This window comes from Engystomops pustulosus, chromosome 7, assembly GCF_040894005.1.
Source record: "Engystomops pustulosus chromosome 7, aEngPut4.maternal, whole genome shotgun sequence".
Classification (NCBI taxonomy): Eukaryota; Metazoa; Chordata; class Amphibia; order Anura; family Leptodactylidae; genus Engystomops; species Engystomops pustulosus.
Window position 1 is genome coordinate 41,916,251 of NC_092417.1, and position 27,867 is coordinate 41,944,117.

Here is a 27,867-nt window from a genome sequence, read left to right on the forward strand (position 1 = left end):
TCGGTACAACCTCTGTAACTTCCTTGACACACAACCAGTAAGGCTCAGTCTGTGATATGTAGATTAAAGACTGTTACATATTGAAAATAACATATTTTTTTGTATTGTATTGTGCTTACAGATTTGTAAGGTACCAAGCGAGAAATTGGAGTTGTCTTCATGGAGCGACGTGCCTATACCCTATATCTGCCAGCAGGGGGCGCACCTCCTCGCACGCAGTCCCAGTGATTGCGGGGTTGGTTGCCTATTAGGAATGGATTAGGTGACAAGCGTGAAGCTAAAGAGGTTCTGCAGCAGTGGGTTGGCTCTGTAGGGCAGGGGCTGTGTTGCTAAGGAGCTTGCTGTCAGATCATTGCCTGTCCCTTTAACAGCTCAGGAAGGGGCAGCCCTGGGAGGAGGAGGAGCAGGGAGCTGCCTCTGTCTGGTTTGTTTGCTCTCCCATAGACTGATGCGCGGTGCAGCTCCCTGCTGGACATGTAAGCCCTGGCTGCCCGCACAGACATGGACACCGGGGGGATGCGAGGAGACCCGGGGCAGCTCATCCACAGATCCCTGGACTTCAAGAGCCAGGGGGCGCAGTGCTACAAGGACAAGAAGTACCGGGAGGCCATCGGCAAGTACCACCGGGCACTGCTGGAGCTGAAGGGACTCCCGGGGGAGCGGGACAGCGCCGCGGACAGCCCACAGCCGGACCGGCTAACAGAGGAGCAGCGGAGGGCAGTGGAGGGCATCGAGGTGGATTGTTACAACAGCCTGGCAGGTGGGTGCTGATGGCATGATGTGACAGTACTGTAAGTGTGCCAGGGTGATAGGCACCCCTGCATGACAGGGAATAAGATGCCCTGGGCAGTATGGTGGGTGTGATGCCAATCCTGCAGGGCACCTGCATGAAGAATGCAAATACTAGTTGTAATGTCTCCATGGGCAAAGGTGGTTGGATGCTATGCCCTTTCCCTCTGCAAAAATCACTGTCTGTGATGCCCATCCGCAGCACTGCATGTGGTGGTTACAACTCCCCTGGGCGAGTGGCATGGTGTGATGGTGCTGCGGTGCCCCACGGGGCAGGTGACTGTCTGCGGTGCCCCACTGGGCAAATGGCTATCTGCGGTGCCCCACTGGGCAAATGGCTGTCTGTGGTGCCCCGCGGGGCAGGCGGCTGTCTGCGGTGCTTCATTTTTGGGAAAAAAAACTCAACAGTGGGTTGCACTGATGAATTGGCTTGTCCCAGCTTCACTCAATCGTAACAGTACTGGCTGGCAGGTTTTTTACTCCCCAAATGCATGTGAACATAGAAATGCATGTTAACATAGAAGCCCACATTTACTAAGGGCTTTGCGCCAGTTTTCTGTGCGACTTTGCACGTTCCTCTCAGTGCAAACTGTTTACACAGATATTTAAGAAGTGTCTGCAGGACACAAAATTCTGCTTTGAAAGGGGTGGACCGTGCACCACATATATCATTCGGTGTCCGACAGAATTGTGTCACATGCTGTTAGGTGCACCCCAAAAAAGTTGCACTCTCGGAGCTGTACAGGGGGTGCCAGCTTCATGAAGAACATGTGCCAAAATTCATGAATCTGGCGCCCTATGCACTATAAACAGGGAAACTGCACCTAGTACAGACTACACTGTTCTTGGTAAATGTGGACCCGAGTGTGCGACACAATTCTGATGGACACTGCATGATAAATGTGGCGCATGGTCCAACGCCTCATTATGTGCAGAATTTTGTGTTGCGGACACTTTATAAATACATGTGCAAGCAGTTTGCACTAAAAAGAATGTACAAACTGCCGCAGTAGCTTTACAGAGGACCTGTCATCTATATAAAAGGCACTAGGAGCTGCTTACTAAACAGATGTACATTGATATACTGCCAGTGTTATCGGAAAACTCGGATAATGCTATCAGACACTGCTGCATTGTACAATAGAAACACTGTAAGCTGTGGGCGTATTCATGAGGGGACGGTCCGAGGCGCTGCGTCTCCCCTGGACCGCCCCTCCCTCTCAATAGGCCCCTAATCCTGCCCCCTCTTAAATACGACCAACCGATTAAAGCGCGGCAGTGTCTGCTAGTGTTATCCGAGGTTTCCAATAAAGCTAGCAGTGTAACATTGCTACATCTGTTGTAGAACTAGGAGCTGCCTACTTTCCTTATTTTGGGTCCCGCCTGGTAAATCCTGCAAGCGATCGGCGCAAGTTTGTTGGAACAATCTTGCTTGTGGGTAACCAGCATTACTCTGTAAAAAAGTAAAAATAAAATCTGGCTTTGATCCCCTAAATGTGAAAGATTGTGCCTCTGTCCTCTCTGATCGAGGTGAATGATGGTGGTCCTTCGCTTAGTGGCCGTGAAAAAAGCTGACTACAATGTTCCTCCCAAAGCAAGGTGTGCCCTTATCCTTAACAATCTGTAAGGTGTCAGACCATTCTGGATAGAGAGATTCCGAAAACATCTTGCTGTAGTTTGGCCTTCTACTGTAGTTTTATACACAAGTATTTTGAGGGAGATTATATTGTAGTAAAGTGAGACGGATCTGGTGTAATCTTGATGTCCAGGCCAACATGAAAGGTAAAGTTTTGTGGACTTTGTGTAAATAATAATAATAGTAATTTTCATACTGTAGGATAACAAGTTGTAGTATGGCAAACTTTCGATTTTAACTTTTTGGGTGATGCTGGTCAGGTTACCCATAATTTAGATCGAATTTGGCACAATTTTGTCTTGCATTTCTTTGCGATTTACAAGTGCCCTACTAATAGATTAGGGCTCAGATATCTTAGGGCAGAAATATTTGGACCTTGTGGTGTTTTACTTAACGTACATCACCAAAGTTATGTTAACCCATGGTAGGTCCATCATTGGTATGGTACCAGCAGTCTACAATCAGGTGACTAAGGGTGAAGCTGGTTTTAAAATTACCTAACAAGTATGGTACAATCGCCTGATAATAACAAATGTAAGACAAATATATATTTATTAAGAGATCTGCTTCCCCAACTAAGAGCATTAATCTTCTTATCATAAGTGAATCTGCTTTACCAAAGAATGATGATGTTAACTTTAAGGGGCATCAGTGGGCACAGCTTTACCCTCTTGCTGATTTATTCCTCGAACTCCTGGGTATATAAAGTTGTACACTCCTGAAGAAAACAGCTGATACATGCCCAGGCGACAGACCGACACCTGATATACAATCCAGACGCTCTTTTCATTCTCCAAGCTGCGGGTTCTTGGTTGTGGGGACACAGCCTGGACTGATCAGCTGAAAGGTTGGTCAGTTTTGGATGGAGATGAACACGGTTCTCCTAGTATTTGCATAGGTTCCTATTTATAGAGTGACAGCTGTTCCTTGGCCATTTGGTTAACTGCACAGATGTTATGGTCAGATTGCAGTGAGAGATTGTGGCAGACGTGGGCAAGGACATATGATTTCCACGTTTTAAGGAGTTGAATATAAGATTAGTATGTATGACATGGCCCCCCCCAAGTTGCAGATTTCCGGGACCTTTTTGTGCATCAAGCATGATAAACCAGGGGCACTTACTCATAGATCCAAGCTTTGTGACTGTAGTCATCATCTTTGATTGTATTAATATTTGGTTTCCTATCTGTTATAAGAAGGCATCCTTCCTTCCAAAATCAACTTTTAAAATTTTTCTAATGAGAGTGTTACCAGAGGCCCTTCGTGCTGTAGCCTCACATGCTTTTACACTGTCTTGCACTAACCCTCCCACCCCCACTGTGTGCTGAAAAATTCCTCTGCTACTGTGAGATTACAGGATGCTGGGCATGAGACAGTGTAACAACCTTTGAAGCAAGAGCATGGAGAGGCTTTGATAACGCCCCCCACAGCCGTTTATCATATTAGCATCATTTTGAACGTTTATTTTAGAAACGAGGAGGCCATAACAAATATGATTTTCCACAGTCATAGAGCCTGGATATAATAAGTCAAGATTAGAGGCTTCAGATGTGTCACTTCAGATGCTCTTCTGTTGACTAATCTTACACAAATATGACTCTTCTATGCTCATTTTCTCATGAATTCAGAAGATTTCACATATAAGAGGCATGGTAGTTCTAGAGAGGACATTTCATACCCTTCCATAGGGGTGGGGTAGTTTAATGAGGTAAAATCTGATAACGTGTTCACTTTCAAAACTGCAACGTGAAGTATCTATCTCCCTTTTCTCCATTATGTACTTGCTTTATACCCAGGCTGCACATACAATATAAGAATAAAGCCCACACAAACCAGATATGCAGAATGGTTTTATGCAAAGTATATATGTATATTCAGTTCACTGTAACCAGGGGTCTCCATGCCGTAGATCTGGGTGCATGGAACCAATAACACCAGAATCAATGCAACAAATGCGATCAACGGGAATATAGTAGAGGGGTACCTGCACTCCAAAACAAAACAGTTTTAAAATCATAAAATCAGTTAAAAACTATGTGGGATATTTATCAGAAGTGTCTGAGGTAAAACTGTTCCAGTTTCCCATTGAAACCAATCAGATGGTTATGTTATATAGAATTGTTTCCCCTAAATCTCTTCCTCATCCAATCCCTTCCCTTCCTTGGTTGAACTTGATGGACAAGTGTCATTTTTCAACCGTATAAACTATGAAACTATGTCAGCTTTAGTTTTATAAACAGCTGTTGGAAAATGAAAGCCGAGCTCTGATTGGTTGCCAAAGGCAAATAGAACAGTTTTGTTCTCAGACACATCTCCCCCTACAGGTTAAAAACAAAGTGATCAGATAAATAGAGGAAAAATGGTGATATGTTTTAGACTAAACTATAATGTCCTTAGTTTCAGGAAGGTTTGTAACTTTATACAGATGAGATGGTCACGAGTTTTTGGCCAGTTGAGATTTTAGATTTCTCCCAGTGAACTTGTTGGGTGGATTCTGCTACTCTATTTTGGAGAGGCGTAAGTTTTAGAAGCTGAGCTTTGTTATATAAGCTTTTCAGATCTTTTTTAGCAAAATTTCTAATGTAGTTCAAGAGTCCGGAGTAAATCCTGTCAGGACTCCTAGTAGAGACGGTGAGAGTCCTGATAGCCCGGCACTCTATAGATGTGGACAGCTCACCCTGTATTGGTTTGTGTACATTCACAGTGTGTGTGTGTGGGGGGGGGGGGGGGGGTCATGTGTATCTTTTGTGTATCTCTGAAAAACAAAAATTTCCATTTGTTCAGTATTTTGTCGGAAATTCTGTACAACTTCCTATTTCTGCTTAGCAGTGACATGGATGCAGATGATAAGTTCATGCCTGGCATATTTGTCAAAGGTTGGGTTACTTCCATGAATATGTATACATAATCCATGTGATCATCCGCTGAGGCAGGTTACTATGTTTTACTCGTCTGACTTGTTAGATTTGGTCTTTATGTGTCTATTTTTTTTTTTTTTTAACACTTTCTTCCATCGAACATTACTAAAAATACAAAAGACTATTTTAGTGTAAAAGGTGCAAGAGACCTGGGAATGAGCTGGCACATCATAAGATGCACAGCAGTGTAGTCCCACTTAAAAAAAAATGTAAGCTTCCATACAGAAATCCCATACAAGTTTAGAAATCCTCTTTAACCCCTTTAATATACCCATCTGCATCACATTTAGTTGGTGCTTCCTTTAGCACTTTACTAACATAATTTATGGCAATATTGGATCGTGAAAGGTTTCTGTTCCCAGAAAGGCCATTTTCGTGTGGGTTTAAATTGGAAGTATGTATTCCAATGAGTATTTCTAAGGATTCTTTACTGTAAGAGCAGTGAGACTATGGAACTCTCTGCCACATGAGGTTGTTGTGGAGGATACTTTGTACATGTTCAAGAGTACTGGATGCCTTTCTTTAGAAAAATATCATGGGTTGTGGGTAGAAACCATTGGTTTAATCTTATAAATTGGATGTGATTGAACAGAGTTTATTTCCACCGTTATCTACTATGATGCTCTGACATGTGACATGCACAGCAATAATACCTTGTAGACCATTGCTCCAAGATATGGTGATAACAAGACTGAATTTAAGGCAGCAGAAAGAAATTTTCTAAATATTGCACATTTACTAAGAACCGTGCAAACTGGAATATGTGCAGTTTGCCCATGTAGTATGTAGGGGGCGCCAGATTCATGATTTGTGAAGCACGTTCATCATGAATCTGGCGCCCTTTGCACCTCCCTGTGCACTTCTTTTGGTGTACCTTTAATGAGACACAATTCTGCTTGTTAAATCTGGTGCACGGTCTGTTTGGGCACCCGAATGCCCCCTTCAGTGTAGAAATGTGTTGCATCAACAATAGTGTCACATGCGCCACAATTGTGTCCTGGACCCTTCTTCAATACCTGTGAAAGCAGTTTGCACTAGAAAGAATGTGCAAAGTCCGACACAAACTTGTGCGCAGCCCTTAGTAAATGTGCCCCTTTGTGTTGGAAATGCTGCAGATATGCCATAGGTTTCACATATTACAATTCCTCCACATACACAAATTTTCTTTTCTTTATCCTCTTGCCCCCTTCACTGGAACGTGTTTGATTTGTGGAATTGGACCCATATGTTGGTCAGTTCGGATAAACAGTGCAGTGGACGGGTATCCTTGCATCACGCAGAAATGTGATGCTAAAATTGTTGCTTTGGCGCTTTGAAAAAAATATGTGGGTTTTGTTGTAGCTTGGGCACTCGGTGTCTAAAAGATTTGCCATCACTGCACTAGAGGCTCCTTCTATAAAGGGAACCCATCATCAGATTTGTGGCACCTAAACCAGCAGTTTGTCCTTTTTGCTGTTCTAAACAGTGCGATGGATAAGATAAAGTTTTACACGGCTAAGACCCTTAACCAGAAACTTTTTAACCAGAATGAAACTGCATATGTAAAACGCGTTGTTGAAAGTTAAGTCAACAGATGTGACTCAGATTAGTAGGTTTTGAGACTTAAAGCCCCACAGGATAAGAAAATGCTTCTGGTACAGAGATCACAGACTTGGGGACATATTCCCTTTAATGAAGAGTCTCTTCTAAATGAATGAATGAAGGATGGAGGTCTTCTGCTGGGAGCATCACTCGGGACATTCTGGAGCTTGTCTGGACCCGCTTTACAGCTGTCAATGGGTTTACTGTAGCAATAAATGGAAACAATGCAGAAGAGATGTATCCTGTGCTTTCCTGTGTTGCAATGTCCTCCTGCACATTTCCTGCCTGTCAGGATGCCTCCAGGACAAATAGCACAGCAAAGAAGATCCTGCCAGATTTACAGCTGTTCCTGGCAGTTCTGAGACGTCTCACCTGCTTCCCTAAGATTCCACCGAGACTAGGATTGTTTTGTAGACACAAATGTATCAATGTAATGTCACAGATTTCAGGATGTGCTCATAAAAACATAAAGGACATAGTTGTTTGGTGTTTTTTGATCAGTGAACCTTGTATGGGCTGATATCTTTGTCACCCTGGACTTGGGCACATGTGGTGTCATCTAAGTAAACTTTACATGACCGTTGTAACAGCCCACCTGAAAAATTCCATGAGTAGCTAAAGTGATTTCACTGTCCATTGCAGAGAAAAATTGTAAAGATTTGAAAGAGATGGACTGGTGTCACCGTAGGGTATTTTTAATTGTATTAGCAAAAGACTCAAGTCATAGACATAGACAAGAATCCTATAACCAGACACTTATAAAATGTAGTTTTTATAAAGAGGAAAGTCATCCTGATCGAACGCAGAGATCCTCGTAACAGGAGTGATCATAAATACAGGCAGTCCCGGGGTTACGTACAGGATAGGTTCTGTAGGTTTGTTCTTAAGTTGAATTTGTGTGTAAGTCGGAACTGTATATTTTATACTGTATATTTTATACAGTAGCTCCGGGCACATAAACTAAAGTTGATAGAATTCTAGATTATCCATGTTTCAAGACGGCCTTAAAAAGTATCTGTAAGGAGAACTTACTTCCTGACCCAAGTCAAAAGCCTTTCACGCAGCCAAACCCGTTCCCTAAACTGTACTGAAGAGATGCAAAGACATTGAAACAGCGCTGTCTACAGTTGGGAATCTGTTCCTTCTGGAATAGATGAAACCCACATCTTGTCATTAGGCTTCTTGAAAGTCATGCTTGATAAGGGGGCTGCCTCACAAGGTAGCTTTTGAGGCAATATTTTCTTTATCCAATCCTAAAAAATGTACAGGCGGTCCTCTACTTAAGAACACCTGACATACAGACGACCCCTAGTTACAAACGGACCTTTGAATGTTGTACTTTAGCCTTGGGCTTTAAACAGCTGTAACATTTATCAAAGGTGTCTGTAAATAAGCTTTATTGTTATTACTGGTTTTTATGACCATCCCAAATTTTTAAAATCCAACTGTCACAGAGACCAAAAAAAATTTGGACTGTCGTTATAATTAAAAAATATACTGTTTCGACTTGCTTACAAATTCAACTTAAGAACAAACCTACATAACCTTGTATCTTGTACGTAACCCGGGGACTTCCTGTATTTGCATATTTCCTAAAAATTCATTTGAAAGGCAAGGGGTATTCTCTATGCCAGTTTCAACTTGTCATTAAGCAGTGAAACTTCCTTTTTTTAAGGATAATAATAAGGAACCAGCTCCAATCATAGTAAATGGAAGGCAGATTTTCTTATAATCTGTTCATGTGATCATACTCTTTATATTACAGTATTTTTGTTTCCTTGGTATCAACCCTTCTGACTTGATGTCTTTTATTCACCCTAATCTTCTATGATTCTTGATTCTTTAATATTAAACAAAAAAAAAAAAACAATTAGCCTCTTCTGTCTTGAGGCAATCTAGTGCTATAGCAATGACAGTCCTCCTGATTCCTGTTTTGTTGACTTCCAGCATGTGACTACAGCAGCAGTGACTGATATGTTGTACCCACTAGCAGCCTGGCTTCGTTGTTTTTGTTCGTTAAATCCTTTTATTTTTTCCTTGTTAGACAAGGGGTGTAGGGTGCAAATTTGTCAGAAATGGGATGTGTAATGCAGTTATTCTGGTGCAAAGTGCATTGGGAAATCAAGACTGTCAAAAGATGCACAGAATTGTTTTATTCGGCAGACATTTTTCTTGAATATGGAAAACTTCTGGTTGGGGGGGTGGCGGATGCAGTGCTGGGGTAATAAAAACGAAATAGAAAATAAGATCACATAACTGCTCAGGTTCAAGTATTGCACTAGTATAATAATTCCAGTTTCAGCCAGGGCTGTGGAGTCGGTAAGGCAAACATCCAACTTCAACTCAGACTCCTCAGTTTCAGTAACTTCGAATTCAGCACCACCAAAATGGTCACAAACTTCATGAATCTGACTCCGCAGCCCGTTTTTTTTCTGGTCACTCTAGCAGTTCTAAGATGAATGCAGGTATTCCTTCCTAGTGCCTTTTTCCCCTACTCTGTAGTGGATGAGCTTTATTACTGAGCATGTACATAAAGTGCAACACACGTTCATCTTAAAACCTTTGTGGGCCGCGTGTTGCACACCTCACTTAAATTCTTGAGTTGCGGACCATGAGAGACCAATGAGCCCTTCCATGATTGATTCATTGTTTCAGGAGGGCGATAGTGGTGAGTGCAGCTGAGAAGTCCTCACCAGTCCAAGGTCTTCTCCTGCTGCCCCACTTGTGTCTTCATTGACGCTATACAACCAGCATGGGACAAGGATTAGAGCGGCACATGGAGGAGAGAAGAAGCTGCGGTGTGCTGCAGGGAGCAGAAGGAAAGGAGAGTATTTTATTTTTTGTCTGCTCTGGGGGTCTCCAGTATTTGTAGTTGCCTGTCTTGCGCTTGGCAGTGTTAGTGCAGGTTTGCTCTTGGGATCCCCATTATTATTAATGTCTTCTCTGGGGCGGTGTGTGGCCCTTGAATCAATAAAGGTTGTTCTCCGATGGGCTAAATCCCAGATCAGAAGAAGAACACACATGGGCGTTTCAGAATTTTCCCAAACATTTATGAAAAAATATTTCAGCACATACTGCAATGATCAAATTTCCGTGTACAATATATTTTTGGACTGGTTTCAGACCTTGTGCCCTACTTGAAGTTCCCAAGGGTTATGGAATCAGTTGAGACACATTCTACATTCTATCTGCGCTGCTATTTTGGCGAGAACATCTAGAACCTAATTTTTAGCAGAAATGGCATCTCCGTGGTCGAATTTGTCATCCTCTTTAGATATTTGGGTACAAATAATAATCTGAGGAATGAAGATTCATGAATCTGGTGTTTGGCCGATGTAGGACTAGCTCTATTTTTGCCTCGCATCCTCTATTTGGCCAATAATATTAGTTCAATCATCCAACGTAAAAATGTTTTCTAAGACTCAGCAAATTCTCGTGACCATACATAGGATCTCTGCCCCTTCTTTTGCCTGTTTTAACACTGCAGCAAATGGGATAGAATTGTCACAATCCATCGTCGGCGTCTAATCTTCAAGGTAATACCAGTTATCCTATTATGCTCTTTAAATTCCAGATTGAGTTTACAAAGCTGTGCTGGACTTAGAAGCTCATTGAACACCATTGATGTTTGTTGCCTGCCACAGCAATTGTTTGAGAGCTCCGGATGTGCATGTTAACATTTGCAGGACAAAGTTATTTCCATGTCATTGCTTTGCTTTTGTTTATTTTATTTTGTATGTACAAGAGAGAATATACATTGTTTAGTACATGAAAGTGACTTTCATTCATTGGTGTGGACTCTTGTGTATAGGAATCCCCTCTATGCATTATATGACAGTACAATCTATGCAATGCAATAGAACAACAATTATTGTAGATATTAAGAGAACTGGAGGCCCTGCAGGTCTATGTTAGGGAGCTGTGGGCACTTGGTGTTAGTGTATGGCACAGAAGAGGTTAGGGTTTGCACTGCAGGTTGTAAACCTATGACTTCACCTGCTGGGTTTAACCTTTGCAATGCAAAGGTTGAAAACTGAATAGAAAACCACATCATTTGTGGGGGCCGTTAGCCACAATTTGTGCATCTATCTATCTATCTCTCTCAGCTTTTATAGAGGTCTATTTTGCATGGTCTGCTGTCTATATATGTATATTTTTTGGTATGAGGTCTGTATTAATATTAATCCTCTTGTCTGTGGTCTGTATTATTATTTATCCTCTGAAATGTGGTCTAAATTATTAGTAGTGTTTAGCCTCTGGTCTGGAGTCTATATAATTGTTTAATCCTCGTGTCTGTGGTCTGTATTATTATTTATCCTTTGCTATGAGGCTTGTATTTATTTTGTGACCTGGGGTCTGTTCTATTGTTATCTAGTCTGGAGTTTGTATTGTTTATTCTTTTGGTGTGGGGTCTGCATTCCTCTGCTGTGAGGTCTGTATTTATTTTGTGGTCTTTACTATTATTATTTATTTAATCCTTTGCTATAAGGTGTGTATTTATTTTGTGGTCTGGGATCTGTATTATTTATCCTCTGGAATGGAATCTGTATTATTGTTTATTCTTTGGTCTGTATTATTATTATTTATTTATCCATCTATGAGGTTTGTATTTATTTTTTTGGTCAGGGGTCTGTATTATTCTCTGGTATAAGGTCTGTATTATGGTTTATCTTCTGCAATGAGGTCTGAATATCCTCTGCTGTGAGGTCTGTATTATTATCTGACATTTCTGATATACTGATATTTTGTGCAGCACTGTGAAGTTTCCGCCCTTAGATGATACAAAGGCTTTGTACTTCTATATAAGGGGAAATAAAACAGAATTTTTTTATGATTAGTACATTGTTATGAGATAAGTGGACATAAGGCAATGCAACAAAGTAAGAGCATGCATCACACTTGGAAAAATGTTCACGCTAAAGTAATACACTAGGAGCTGGAGTCATGCATTGAGATGGTGGGAAAAAAGGTCTTTAGATATGCAGGTTCACCACAAAATGTAAGGTACCACTGCACAACAATTGCACTTTGCATTCCCTCCATCCTTCCCTGAGTAGAATCGCTCCCTATAATGTGGTTTGCTCATATTACTCCACTTTCCATTTATGTGTTGATGACAAGTGTATGAACACGGTGGAGGGTTAGGCTTGTGATTGTGATAATGAGGTTGGCAATACCATCCATCATGTAAAGTGCCGCTCCTGTAATCAGATCATTTCACCTCGGTGTCTGGGTCTGAACACAAGTGGTTCTGCTGTGTATAAAACTTTTATCTATATTTTAATGTAACACTTCTACATGATGAAATATTAATGTGGCTCATCAGCTTCCATTACAATATTTTTTCTTAAAACATTAAATAATTTGCAAAGAGCATTGTAAGGTTTGAGGTCTTACCCCCCCATCCCGGCATGGCGCAGGAGGAGAGAAGAATATGACTTGCCATGTCAAAAAACACCCTGCAAATCATCTAATTTTTTATCACTTGATTTGTTGTGACTTTATAGTTGAGCTTTGTAAATAGCTTGGTATCTGTACTATAAATGAAGCAGCTCTTTTCACCCTCAACCAGCAGTAAGTCCCAGCATTGTCTTGAGAAAGTATGTCTGCTCTATGAATGAGGATATTCCCCTACTTTTTTCTGTTTATCAGATCTTTTTTAGCTAAATTTGTGGTGAAAAAGTATAGATGGTAAAGAAACACACCAATACATAGTATTCCTTGTGATGTTTTTAGAGAATTTTGGTGCCATGGTGGGGGGGGGGGGGGTTGTATTGGCTATCCTAGACTATTGAATTGAATAATAAACACTCCTTTATTTATATAGCGCACACAGATTCCACAGCGCTGCACAGAGCTTGTCAAATCGGTACCTGTCCCCATGGGGCTCACAATCTAATCAACCTACCATGGGCGCTGAGGTGTGGCACTGGGGGTGCCAGGCATGGCCACTGAGGTGTGGCACTGGGGGTGCCAGGCATGGCCACTGAGGTGTGGCACTGGGGGTGCCAGGCATGGCCACTGAGGTGTGGCACTGGGGGTGCCAGGCATGGCCACTGAGGTGTGGCACTGGGGGTGCCAGGCATGGCCACTGAGGTGTGGCACTATCACTGGCATTGTGGCTTTATGGTAGTCTTATTTTAGATGCACAGTGGTTCTTTATTTTCTGGAGTATAACCTGTTGCAAAAAACAACAATTTCTCCTCCTTTCTGTTACATATTGTGGTATATAGCAATAAGATATTTTTATTTGGTGGATACACAGTAACGATATGCAGGGCTGTAAAAAGCTTGAAGATAGCTGTGTTGGTAGCAATATTGTCTGTCATCCATAAAATTAAGGGAAATGTTCAGATTATATGTGATGCTTTGAGTCGTCCTGTTAAATAGACCTTTTCTGTTTTGGCCACTGCACGTCTTTCCGGATGCAGGGTGGAATCTCCGGCCTAAGGCTTCTCCTCATGGATCTATGTATGTCACACTTTACGGCACCATCTAATAGCAGGTTGGGATTCTCGCTTGCACTAGTGTGTAATTCAGTTAGATTACAGAGTATTTTCTGCTAAATAATGGTGTTCTTCAAATTGCCTTTGTACTGGGTGGCAGGTTTTTCCACTGTGTGTTTTCTCCTCAAGTACGGTAAGTGTAAGCCATTGGTGGGCAGAACCATGTCCCTAGATAACTTTTTTGCAATCTTAATATATAATCTAGTAGTGACAACCTTGGGGAGTGACTTGTAAAAGGGCTTAAAGTGGTTGGCCACTTTAAAGTAACCTCTCCAAAAATATCATCATAGTTGTCGTGATCTGTTTGTGTTCGGCAGGAAATTCACCTATAAAATGAGGTCTTTCTTCTCTTAAAAGCCTTATTTTACATCCGCTGGCTATAATTCCTCTGTCTATTATAGTAGAGGTGCTGGCACACCCAGCTTTTGGAATTCACCCTAAGGGTATAGGTCCTGATTCATATTTTGTGCTTTGAGATGGGTAGTTTGTATGGAATCATATTACTGTTTCTAGATGATATAGCACTTGTATCCTCTCTGTGGGCACTCCTACAACCACCCCAGCACAGAGCTTACCAGACAGGACTAAAAGAATCTAACTGCAGTCCCACACAAGTCAAGACGCAATCTTTTAGACTGCTATTTTAACCCTTTAATTACTAAGGATATATCTCGTATGTCCCCACAGGGTGGCACCTCTTTGGCCAAGCCTGTATGAGATACGTCCTGGATCATATGAGCCATAACTTTGGCTCCCTGGCACCTAGAATCTCTTGGCTGCTTGGGACAGAAGGAAATGCGTGAAGGACCGGAATATTTTTTAAGGTCCTCTTGTTGGCTCCATGACTATTCCTGTACAGCAGGACCCTGGAGAGAAGCTACAGTGATTGTCCGAATTTGCCCTCCTGCTTTTAGTTGTATCACTGTCCTGAGGAGGCTGGTATGATTAAAAATTGTGGGAGAACAGTTCAACAAATAAATAAATTACAGCTTATATTGGCACTTTGTGATAAATGAGCAGATTTCGGTTGTAGTCTGGGCACTCTGTCTCTAAAAGGTTCGCCATCACTGTATTGGGATATGGGATTATCATATTTATCTAGGAATAATTGTCAATGAAGATTGGATTTATACATAGCATGTTTATTGCAGCTGGGTGCAGTGCATTGAAAGTAAATGGGGTTTCACAAAAAAATTGTAGCACCATCTATATGTTACTTACTGTTATGGATTCTCCTACAGATTACACTGAAAGAGATGCTTTATATGGAATTACTTCTGTTGCAGTGGGTACCTATTATGTAACTATAGTGCAGTGTCTGTCAAAAAACTGAACATAAGTTTTATGTCTAACTTTAAAGGGAACCTGTCGGTCAAATTAAACCCCAAAAATGAAGTATATTGCAATTATAAAGCATTGCCACTTTCTACATTCTCCCTTTCCATGCCTGTAAACTTAAACATTAAATTCTTAAAGATTTATGCAGATTACCTGAGGCGAATCCAATCATCGTCTTCCCTGAAGCTGGGTCCGGCTTATTCATGACTCTTCTGCACAGCCACGTGTTCCAGTCTTTGACTGACAGCCCATGTGATGATCCCATTTGCTGATCCGTATAGTTCCTGCTGCGGACAGGGGCAGGTCGTCACTGGCTGCTCCTCCCGTTACCTCTGTCCTCCTCCTTCTTACAGATCTGTATGTATCATGTGAGAGGAGCAGAGATTCGGCTGTTGGTAGTGAAGGCTGGTGCAGCCGGTGTGCTGAGGAAACATTTGAGGCTGCAGCCCCTCTGCTTACCACTAAGCCACCGTGATTGATTGAAGGTGATTATTATTATAACCTTTTCCTATCAAAAGTTATGAAGCTTCATACAAAACACTTGCAAAATATACTTCACGGAGAGGAGGAATCGGCCTCATTTGCATACAAACAGCGCCCCTCTCAGTGACATCACAAGCCACATCAAATTGTGTAGGACATTATCAAACGTGTAGGACTTTGTGGAGATAGGCCCCTATTGTTTTCTTAGTAAATAAGTTAAAGGGGTGTTCCCATCAAGGCATTTACATTTAATTAAATTAATTTGCCATATGTAAACATTTCTTCAATTGGATGTTAATAATAAAAATGTTCGTGTGTGAAGATTATTTCTCATAAATGTAGTCATATGGTCCCTTAGAAACGAGATAGCTTCCTCGGATACGACCACCTCACATTCTGGCAGCAGTGGCCAGACTTGCACTATAGAGTCCTGCCAGACCAACAGGATTCAGCGATCATTACCACAGGACGGCTGTGAGACCTGCAGTAACTCACGGACATTTCATATACAAAAACAATTTGTTTCTTTGTGCAATCTCTCCAGTAGAGGTGGCCGTGTCCAAGAAAGCTATCTCGTTTCTAAGGGACCATATGACTACATTTATGAGAAATTATCTTCACACAGGAACCGTTTTTTTTAAATAACATCTAATTGAAGAAATGTTTACGTATGGCAGATTAATGAAACTGAATGTGAGTGCCTAGACGAGAATACCCCTTTAAGTATAGGTTTTGCCAGCGCTATTTTTGCTGGGTTTGAGCAGGTAGGAGTGTAGCATTTGGCATAATTTGCCATCTTGGGAAAAGTGAGCAGGGTTTTTTGTGACAAATTGTGAGGCACCGTAGTGAAGTGTGCCCATTGATGTCACTTGAGTGTAGATGGGGGAGGGAGATCAGGTACTTGGTGTAGCTGCAGCCTTATCTGTGTCTCTAACAGGGAGCAGCTAAAGCAAAATCACTACCAAGGCAATGATTTACTTCACTTTTGTCAGAGAAATGAACCGAGGAAGGAGATGGGAAGGGCTAACGGGGAAGTTGTCGCCTGCTCCGTCTTCTTCACTATGAGGGTGAAAGCTTGTTTGCATAATAAAGAAAAGGTGAATTTACAAAGATTGATGTATGGATTAACAAGATAAAGGCTGGGATGGAATCCTGAGCGGCTCAGGCTCATTAGCATTTTTTTACAAAGTTCTTTTTTTCAGCAGAAGCAAACCTGGGACAGATGGGAGAAACACTGGTGCTTAACCCTTAAGGTAACAAGCATTGCTTTGGTGACAGTCTGCCACTGCTAAATCTGGTAGTAGATGTCCTTTAACTTAAAAAAGAGGTTCTGCAGCAACTGATGTCATATAGATCCATTGGGGGATACTTATCAGGGTCTATGTGCCACGAAGGTGGCATAGAAGCCCTGAAATAATCGCAAATGCTAACTTATTGCTTGCACTTGATATTATTTGCCCCAATCGGCCACCTTCATGCCAGTGGGGCATGAAGGGGGGGGCACGGCCAAGCGAGTAGTGTGCGCGGCCGCACATGTAAAAACAGTCGACGGCTGCGTTTATTTATACTCCTGGCAGGACCTGGCGTAGAGCTAAACGCTGTGTAGGAGCCCGCCGGATACATCAAGGGGCCGAAGCCTCTTGATGTATCGAGCTGCGCACAAGCGCCGGCGTATGATAAATACTCCCAAAACCCTCATTATCTGTATAAATGATGGTTTTTACGATGTGTGCAGTTATCTTTCAGTTGTTCTTTTAATATTCAGCTGCTCAATATGAATATACTTGGCACCCAGCAGCGGACAGTATGCAGGTGGTGACAATGTCCCCATAACTTGCTTCATTATGTTGTCCTGTCTTGTTTTTTTTCTCCAATATGCAGCATTACAATTTACTAGCTGTAGGAATTTGAAATTTTGGGATTGTCTGTAATACCTTCCACACATTAGAAAGGGAGTAGGACCACTATTCCCTATGGATAGCTTACATGGGACAGAAACATGTCACACTTTGTACCCGCAGTATCGGGTGCTGACACGACGCATCACACGTATGTCTGATCGGAAAGGCTCCTTAGGCTACAGGTACACAGAAAACTTAGACGTTTGACTGTTAGAGGGAAAGTTCTTCTAGTACATCCTTGTAAAATGGCCAATAGACTAGGTTCTAGTAACCGGTTGTACTTCCATGCCCAATAAACGTTAAATAGAAGCCATATTTAATACAGCAGTGATGTAACGTTTACAGTAAATCCACTCCAAAAACCACCCCTTTGAGAAACGCCTCTACCTAAAAGAATTTTCTTTCAGTGCTCATTTTTTTTCGTTATTTTTTTTCCTATTTTTGTGTAAAAAATTGGGGGATCTGCACAAATAGGTTTCACTATATTAATATATGTGTGCAGTAAAGCATCAAATAAACATTCCACCAAGTATTAACTGTATCAATAGAAATGTTTTATACACTACAACGCCAGCGTGTTACATTTCACTCCACATCGGGTGCCAGCTATGACCTGGTAGCTGGCCCGCAATATTTTGGAAAGACAAATGTTGCATGCACTTCATAAATGAAGCGTCTTTTCTTTACACACCCTGAAAGAGAACTCTCATCCAAGTGTGAAAGAAGGGAAAAAAATTTAAAGCCAAGCATTATATCATAATATGGCGCAGTGTACCCTGTTATTTGCCGAAATAGAAAGACTAAATCTTCTGTGTAGCCCTAGCCCAATAAATTAAGAATAGAATACAGATATGTGACCACCAGAATATTATAAAGAAATGCAATATACAGTTCTGGGCTGTCTAATTTTGATACTATTTTGATACTTTTATGTAGTCTTGTGTATTTTATGTTGATTTTTATGTTTGTCAGTGCTAAGTCTAAGGCCTCACTATGGAGTAGTACAGCGCCGCGGCCGCTCGGCTTTCAGTGGAGTGGGAAGGGGTGAAGAGCGCTTGGCCCACCTTCCTCCTGCAGCCGACAACCAAAGCGCGATAACGTTAAAGAAAGTGTGTTCAGTATGAGGTGAGTATTGAAAGGTGCTCACCTGGTAGCCACTTGTACGTTTGCCACAATATAAATCTACTCAAGGGACAAATCCCTTTCAACAAGTGGGTACATTTCTTGTAGGTTACTATAGCAGCTCCTAAGCTCTCCAATATCCGGTAACCGAAGGAACCGTAGGTAGAAATGTACGAGAAAGGAAAAGGGTGCGGCTCAACGGGTGCACTTGTAACCTAGTAGTGTGAGGTATTTTCCTCAACGACCAAAGCAATTCAGAATCAACATATTTCATTAGCGAGAACAACCATTGGATTTTATAGCTCGCTAATAAAATATGTTGATTCTGAATTGCTTTGGTCTTCATGAGGATACCTCACACTACTAGGTTACAAGCGCACCTGTTAAGCGCACCCGTTAAGCCCATACATTCCTCCTGCATCCGGCTGTGTACTCACACATTCAAGCATATGTTGGTGTACATGAGGCCTAAGACAGTATTGATACAAGTATCAAATTGTCATACAAAAAGTGCAATTATGTTGTATTGAAAGAAGAAAATTCTTTTAGTGTTTGTTAACTTTCTCTTATCAAACCTTTTTGAGAATAATAAAAATATTGGATTTGGAATACTGATAGTGCCAGAATAATTTATTTTATCAGTAAATAAGTTGCATGTTTTATACTTATATTTTTGGACACAAGAGGTTTTTATTTTAGTTTTTTGCCCCTTGCGTTTCATGGAGTCACATGGGGTATAATTGGCTCAGGTTTGTCACTGCAAATTTGCTTCCCTCCTGTGATTTACTGCTGCAGCAAAGCGGATGCGGCTTCACTTTTACCTGCTGCATCACATCTACACAATGTCCATCACTGCTGAAGATTTTACTGTGGATTTCAACTTTTTTCAGTGCATGGTGCTGAGGAATCTCTTCAGCTGACATTTTGTTGCAAACTCATCCTATGTGTATCCCGGTCTGATGGCGACTCTTTATTAAATTATTGGCTTAGAAAATAAATTGTTACAATGAAAAAGTTTTTAGTGAAGAATAAAGAAAATGATTCTTTTATTTTAATTATATATACACAAGATACAGATTGTGTTGCTTTCAGGGTGAGGCCATGGAAACTGTCTACTTCTTCCTTACCGTCTACAGACGGTCCCCTACTTTAGAATACCCGACTTACAGACGACCCCTAGTTACAAACAGACCTCTGGATGTTGGTAATTTACTGTAGTTTAGTCCCAGGCTACATTGAACAGCCTTAACAGTTATAAAATGTGTCTGCAATTAAGATTTATTGTTAATCCTGTTTCTTATGACAATATAACATTATTTTTAAAATCCAATTTTCATAGAGACCAAAAAAATTTTGACTGGGGTTACAATAATAAAGTATGCAGTTCTGACTTACATACAAATTCAACTTGAGAAGAAACTTACAGAACCTATCTTGTACGTGACCCGGGGACTACCTGTACTTTGTTTCCTTACTAACTATGAATCCTTACATTATGTTTATTATATGATATACAATGAGAGGCCGGAGATTACGAAGAAAGGTCTGCACAATCTAGAACTGTGTAATGAGTGTAAAATCTTCATTGGTGTCTGTCTAGGACTTTGTGCTTTTGTGGTTTATTACTATAATTTTAAATTGTAGTTGGAATCTTTGGATACATACCGAATAAAACTCAAAAATTCCCTTCAAAAATGTAGTAATATAGGAGTTTATTGACCTGTAACATACTGACACTTTCCATTGTTTCACATACTGAAGTCAGGACCTTGAGCCTTTTCCATGTCTGACTTGTCTCCTTTTCTCCAACAGCGTGTCTTCTCCAAGCCGAGCTGGTGAACTATGAGCGGGTTAAGGAATACTGCCTGAAGGTTCTCAAGAAGGAAGGAGAAAACTTCAAGGCCCTGTACAGATCTGGAGTGGCTTTCTACCACCTTGGAGACTATGATAAAGCACTGTTCTATTTGAAGGAAGCAAAGAGCCGGCAGCCAACAGGTATAATAACTGAATGATGGAGCTATTTTAATATTGTGCTGGCTTAGTACCACTTATACAAGCCAAGTGTCCATGGCTGAGGTCTGAAGTGCCCTGATAAGCCTTTGTTTAAAGATGTCTTTATTTGGAAATCAGGGAAAGAGTGGAGGAGACACTGATAACCTTTACATTGTATTCCCTTCCCCCATATTTGCTTGGAATCCTGATTGTTACTTTTGACACTTTACCCATTATATAACCTTTGGGGCAGTTGTTTTGTGCAGAAAAATTTCACAGTAAATCTGCATCAAATTATAACAAATTTTTCTTAAGTCGATACTATAGAATAGAAAAATATTGTATACAGGCGGTCCCCTACTTAAGAACACCCAACTAACAGACCACCCCTAGTTACAAATGGACCTCTGGATTTTGGTAATTTACTGTACTTTAGCCTTGGGCTACAATAAACAGCTGTATCAGTTATCAGAGGTGTCTGTAATTAATCTTTTATAGTAAATCCTGGTTAAGATGACAATCCAACATTTTTTAAAATTCAATTGTCACCGAGACCGAAAAAAATTTTCTGGGGTTACAATTATAAAATATATTGTTCAGACTTGCATACAAATTCATCTTAAGAACAAACCTACAGAATCTATCCTGTACGTAACCCGGGGTTGGATGAAAGTTGGAAGGTATAGCTGGCAAACCCATAGCTTCCATAGTTTGACGGCCTGAGCGAGGGCAGGTCCCTTTGACATTCACCATAAAACGCTGATAGGAAGGCTCTCGCCTCGCCAGAGCAATGGGGCTCATTCTCAGATTTATTTTAAGATCCACAACAAATCTGTGATGGTTTCTATGCAGAAAGTTGCTATTGCATGTGTTCTCTGTTATCTCTGCTGAATTCTGTCTTGCCGGCAAGATGGTCAGATTAGATAGATGAGAGAAGAGATAAAAGCTCTATAAGGAGGGCAGGGAGGAGCAGTGAGTTGCAGCAGCAAGGTCTCCACTTAGCAGCTTGGAGACAACTGATATCTACAGAATATAGACTGCAAATATGAGAGCTGCTAGAAAATGACAAGTCACATTATTGTCAGCAGAAGTGATGTAACTCCTCATGTGCACTTTACTGATTTCTGCAAAGTCTGTTAAGAGACTGTGTATTCTTAAATCCAGTAAAAAACAGCTGCTGGATCTGCCGGCTCTAAGAAAAGTCCTATGGATAAGCAGTGTAATTTGATTCATCCGGTTATGCTGGACAAAATCTGGCCCTCTGACCCCAATATTCCCTTTGTTGACAATGCTATAAACAATGACTTGGGATGATGGAGGTTTTCAGCCTTCTATCTGTGTGAAGCTGGACAGTCGTACATAGTGACTCTGCCAACTCATTGAAATTGCTGTTTCCCTGCCAGGATGTGATGGATGTTATAGTTTGCTATTTACATTCTTTATCCTCTGCTAACTGTCGCCTAGACACAAAAGGTTACACATGAGCCAAAAAGTTGTGCAGATCTTCTTCTGTATCCTTATATTTTGTAATATAGTACAGTTTGTCACTCTTCATTGCACTGTTTAGGAATCTGTCAAGTGTATACCATCAATTTATGTTACCTTGAAAGACTATCCTTCTTTCTGTTAAGACCCCCCATACTTCTTATACTGTTCAATTTTTTATTTTGGTTAATATGAGTGATCAGATAATACAGCAGATAGGATTCCCCTCATCCTTTCCTTGCCCTTAGCTCATGAATACAAGGGACTCACAAGCATGTCTAATGTATACTCTAAAGGTTCTACTTGCCACATGCTACTACATTTCAAATCTTAATTTTTTTTTGTTGGGGAGGGGGGGGGGAGGGCTAATAGATTTGGCACTATCTTACCCACACATTAGTGGAATATAATCTGGTAATATGATTTAAAGGATCAATCAATTTAACCCCAGAAATTAGTATCCCCAGGAAAGAAAAGTATGGACTTCTGGTCCTCTGCACTTCATTTGATGCCTTATAAAGTTCCCATTCAAACAAGAAACATGGCGGTAAAGCCTGGAAAGGGTTAATCCTAGTGAAACAAAGCAGATGTTCACTTTGAGGAATGTATTATAGAGTAACATAGCTGAGGATATTGTTATTTTAACGCTCGGGGGGAATTCTACATTTTTCATCAGGCTTTGTGTATATTCGTATCAATGAACCTTCCTCTATCCAGTGAATAACCATGCAAAGCAAACTAGTCCAGAACTGGTTAAAAATGGCTGACCTGTAAGTGATAGTGTGATATGTAGAAGTATTCCTCCCCGGCATCACATATTTCCATCATGTCATAGAGTCCCATGAGGGATAGATCATACTCGAGCAGCTAATCTCTAGGCACACTGAGCAGTCACTATGGAAAAAATACTGTAATCCTTTTATCGGGAAAACATGGATTAATTTATCCTTTAACTGTAATTTTATAAAAAATAGTTGTAGTGCGTTATACTGGTAATGGAGATGTATAGATTGGTAATGGCTTAAAGGAAAATTACCACCTGGGTGCAGTGCTTCTAAACTATGCACACCCATTTACTTAAATTATGTAAATGAGCCTCAGAGGCTCCGGGCTACATCACAGGAGTTCCTTCTGGCTTCCTCGTTTGCTATTTAATTACGCCTCTGTTTGATGTTTCTGCCAATATCCTCCCTCCCTGAATGGAGGCGTGAATAATAAGCAGACAACGGACCCAGAAGGAGCTTCTGTGATGTACCCGGGAGCCCCTGAGGCTCATTTACATAATTGTAAAAGACCGCTCTCTCAAGCACTATGCTATTAGAGGCAAAAAGAAGAATGCATCCTGTTTTAGGAGGCAAAGCCCAGCTTAAGGTGACTGAAGGAGAGGTGCTCTATACAGACATGCTCTGGAGGAGGAAAGGAGTAGATTAGATTTGACCATCACAGTTAAATTCAACTTTAAATTTGCATTAAAATATGTCTATATATCTTGTGACTCATTGCCTTTAAGTTGTACCTGTAGTATTAAAGGGGCTGGCCCTAGTTTGGAAACTATCCCATATCCTGTGTTGGTAAGGGTTTTTATTCTGGGACCTACACCGTTCACAAAAATGGGCCCCCACAATAAAGAGAATGGGGTTCCTGTCCTCACTCATGGGTGTAGCGCCAAGACTAGCATGAGCCCTGTCACTCCATTATGTTGTATGGGAGTACCAAGTGCTGTGCTCGGCTATCTCCTGCGCTCACATAGTCTGTTTATAGAGTGACGGGACGCTTGCCTATCCTGATGATTCACACATAAGTGAGATCGCAGGGGGTCCTGTTTTTGTGATTGGTGGGGAACCCTCATCAATCACCTTCTAAACTTGGGACAGCCCCTTTAATTGCGATGAGGGGGAGATTTATCAAAAATGTCTTCGGAGCAGAACTGTTCTAGTTGTCATGGAAACCAATCAGAGCTCAGCTTTAATTATAAAAACCGCTGTAGAAAAATGAAAGTTGAGCTCTGATTGGTTTCTATGTGCAACTAGAACAGTTCTGCTCTCAGACACTTCTGATAAATCTCCCCCAGTGTATATGTGTGATGTGGATGATCCAAGGGTGGAGCCGGACAATTCTAAACCACCATTTACTTTATCCTAAAAAAATATTTGTGATAAGAGGTAATAACCACAATCTGCTTCTATGTAGAAAACCTACTGTAACAGTACTGATCGTATAAACACATATAAAATTCAACAAATTCTTATGGGGTTTAATGAGATGAAGAATACACTATGCACACGGACCATGTGTTTCGCTGTTTGTGTAAGAAAGCCGACATATTTCTGGAAGAGTCACCAGTATAGACCCTATTGCTGTGTAGAAATCATCTACACTAAATATCAATCTTACAAATTCCTGTTTTCTTGTGTCTTTGCTGAAATTCCCTGTGTTATTACTAAGGAGGAGTCGCTAGAATTATCAGCATGAAGTAAATAATTTATGCCAAATGGGTGCAAAGCCTAAATTCCAAGAAATGAGTCAGATAATGAAGTGGAAAATATAAGCCGCTCTGTGGATGTGTACACGGGATCTTTAATAAGGATTGGAAACATGGCCATGACCTCATGCAGAAAATGTCCGGCCTGCCTGATATCACTCTGTATGAATATGTATAGCGATGACTTAACTACGCCTACGTGTAAATCCATCAGTGATACGGAATTCCTTGTCCTGTTTTTTTTTTTTTTTTTTTTTTTACATTATGCAGAACCTTGCATTTTAAAGTTGTGATCTAGAGCTTCTATGAAATAAAAGGGGCTGTGGTTTAATACACGTATCCCCTATCTTTTCTTATTGCTGGGACCCTACAGTCTCCTGAAGTGTCCCCTCAAGTGTCATCTCAAAAGGAGTGTAGTCGCGCATGCGCTGTTGACTTCAATCCACTTACAAGATGATTATGTCCTATAGAAAGGAATGGACCACACGGAGGTATTTTCCTAATTGGGCTCTTATCCAATCGCACCAGACTCCCCCAAAAGTTGAATAAGGGAAGATCTACCTTCTCTGTTCCAGCTCCCCCTTCCAGCAGTGTTAGCCTATGGTTCTTACATTTTCAGCTGGAGTGATTGGAGATCATGCGATCACTGCGGCCAGGTCACTGGAGATGGAACAATGATGTCACCCTTTTTTTGAGGCCATTGATTTGCTGCAGTGGTCATAGGTTCCTCAACCCCTTCTCTCCAGCTGTAAGAACCAGAGGAAGCTAAATGTGGATGTATGTACATATATAATTGCCCCCTTCCCCCATCTTCCAAGAGGTTTTCAGGAGCCTAATATGATGGCATAAAAAAATAAAATCCCACTGGCAAAAAAACAAGCCCTCATTTAGCTTCTGTAATGAATAAAAGTTATGAATTTGAAAATGCAGCATTTGTAAAAGTGAAAGTTTTTTTCTTCAGTTCTAAATATAATTTGTTGGCCTAGTCCTAACGGGGTTTACTGCCCCCCTATAGTCTTACAAGGCTTAGATGTGCTGCAGTCCTGCCTCTGGATTGTGTGCATAAGTCCTTAGAGCTGTATGCATTGCACTAATAGTACATTACTATACATAGGTATCTGTGTGTTATATGCATCACAGTACTGATGCCTCATCACACATAATGTGCTGCTACAACTGTAGTACTCCAGAAACACATGGTACATAGAGTCTTTGCCGATTTTGTCTCTCTGAGGCCTTAAGAGTAAAAAAAAAAAAAAAAAAAGTCCACCCTGGATCCCCAAAACAAAATGGTCACATTCATTGGATGATTTTTGAGTGTAAATCGGCATCCTCTGTGTTGAACCCAAAGGAACAAAAATACAATGTGGGAGGCTGGGATAGTTACTTAGCAGCCATATATATAGCAGAGCAGACAAAGGTCTAGGGACGATTCTGATTACAACTCATCCACTCTGTATAAGGGGAGATTTGGGGTCTGCGTAGTAAATATATGGTTTTCATCAGATCACAACTTGCTATAGCCATCGGGTTCCTTACACATCAGATTTCAGCTGTTCAAACATCTATCTTTGCTAACTCATCTGGTCCAAAACTTCTCATAGTGGGTCCTCTCCCGAGTACAAAAAACGATTGGGCAGTCATAGTAAAACTTGCCTGGTCCTCATCTGCCATTGGGCGAGAGTTAAGCTGCAATGACTCGGTTAGCCACCATCTTTTGACATCTAAACCATGGAAAGGTCTAAACCGAAACGTGTAGTCTTGCTTAATTATAATTATATGCCTACTTTTTCCAAAATGCTGTGCTTTATGCTCATTTTTAAATGGATGAAATAAATACATTTTTAACTCGCTACTGACTCCTAGCATCTAACTGGGAACTGCTTTCCGAATGACCATGTTTTGATGGTAGATTTCCTCAAACATTCTATCCATGTGATCATATCTCCAAAAATGTAGTGTCCTCATATCTGATTTATTGCAGTTTTGTCTTTCCCCAGATACCAACGTCATCCGATACATCCAGTTGGCAGAAATGAAGCTCAGTAGAAGTTCCCAAAGAGAAAAGGAGCTATCATAAGGAAGATATCCATTTGCCGAAGGGATCACAAGACTGTTTCATCACTGCGAGCCGTGCGGGTTAGGTGTCCAGTATCGCTGACCAATTCCACTGCTTTTATTCTTTATGTTTTGGGGTGGGGGGACATCCTTGCTGGATGTATCGAAGTACCCTGAATCCTTACTGCCAAGAAGACCAGGAATCACCATGGACCTGGAAATGTAATATACTGTATGTGTCATTCTATTGACTGCTATGTGGAAAAAGGAAGGAGATGACAGCTGCAGATTTTACATTTTATTTTTTTAGTTTATTTTTTAATCTGCTTTTGGTTCAAACAGTTGGTGTTGAAAGGGTCTTGTGCAGCAAGCGAAACCTTTCCAGCCCGGCTTGAGTCCTCCTTCATGTATACACAGCAAGCTATTTTTATAGATCCGTAATTGTTAGAAACACTTCTACTGCTCCGCGCCAATTATGTGTGGATGGAACGTGCAGAGGCGCTTTACAAATGGCTCCTCTGGCCTCTGATCACAGAGTATATCCATGTGTGTACATTTGTCCTCTCCGCCTGCCTAAATACCAGTCCCCGAGCACTAACCATCAAGAAGTGATTATGCGGAGCTGCCGCATGTTAACATTATACATTGCCTCCTATAGACGTGGCAGGTTCTTCATCATAACAACCTTTATGTAGCTGAAAATAATTCTCAAACGTTTTCTTCTGATAGGGATGCGTGTTCCTTGGCTGGAATGAGCTTGTAACATTACATAGGGCCTATATGACCGGCCCCCCGCTTCTGAGCTGCATGTTCTACTTTGTTGTATGAGGACTTTATGAGCCAGACACATACCTTACTACCTGTCTAAATTTTTTTTGTTTTGTTTTTAATGTGAGGTCATACAATTTCTGCCTTTTACTACTGTGATTGCCCGAGTTGGGTTCATTGACTTGAATGAAGGAGGTTCTGTGGAGTCCATTGTAATGACAGATGATATATGTATCAATGTCTTTTCTATAGTTGCACATGACAGACGTCCATAGGGATTAAGTATGTTCTTGTCTCTGGTCCAAAAATAAAGTTGCCTATCTATATGGATATGAGAGATTCCTCCATATACCTGCACACAAGTATGAATTTTCTTTATGTGGAGGATATGGGGCATATTAAAATCCAACATGCCTTATCTTTCTTTCCCCATACGTCTACTGTGTCACACAACTCCCATACACATTAGATGGCAGGTCTGTGTCGCTACTAAAGCCAACATATTTATGGGAAGCCTAAAAGTGTCAAATATATTTTTTGTTGGATAGAAAGAAGGGAAGTTCTCATGCGCTCCACTGTACAATAGACGTTGTACTGCACCTTGTAAAAGGGGATTGAAGCTTCCCATAGTGGAAGATCCGGTCTTCAGTCTGTTATATGGCACCGGATGTATCCTATATAAACGCTGACCCTCCATAGAAAAACAAAAAAATCCTGTATATTTCATTGAACATATTTCCTATCAATGGTGGATCTGTTGGGGAGGACATTTTGTTGCCTAGTTAATTAAAAGGTGTGCTAAAAATTA

At 41.1% G+C, this 27,867-nt stretch overlaps 1 protein-coding gene across 1 annotated transcript; it reads left to right on the forward strand.

Moving 5' to 3' along the window:
* Positions 1–218: 218 nt before the first annotated feature.
* TTC9 (tetratricopeptide repeat domain 9) lies at positions 219–27,867 on the forward strand. The gene is made up of 3 exons (XM_072115594.1): positions 219–760; positions 20,087–20,269; positions 26,234–27,867. Exons 1-3 carry the CDS (start codon positions 502–504, stop codon positions 26,311–26,313), a joined length of 522 nt encoding a protein of 173 aa, XP_071971695.1. The 5' UTR covers positions 219–501; the 3' UTR covers positions 26,314–27,867.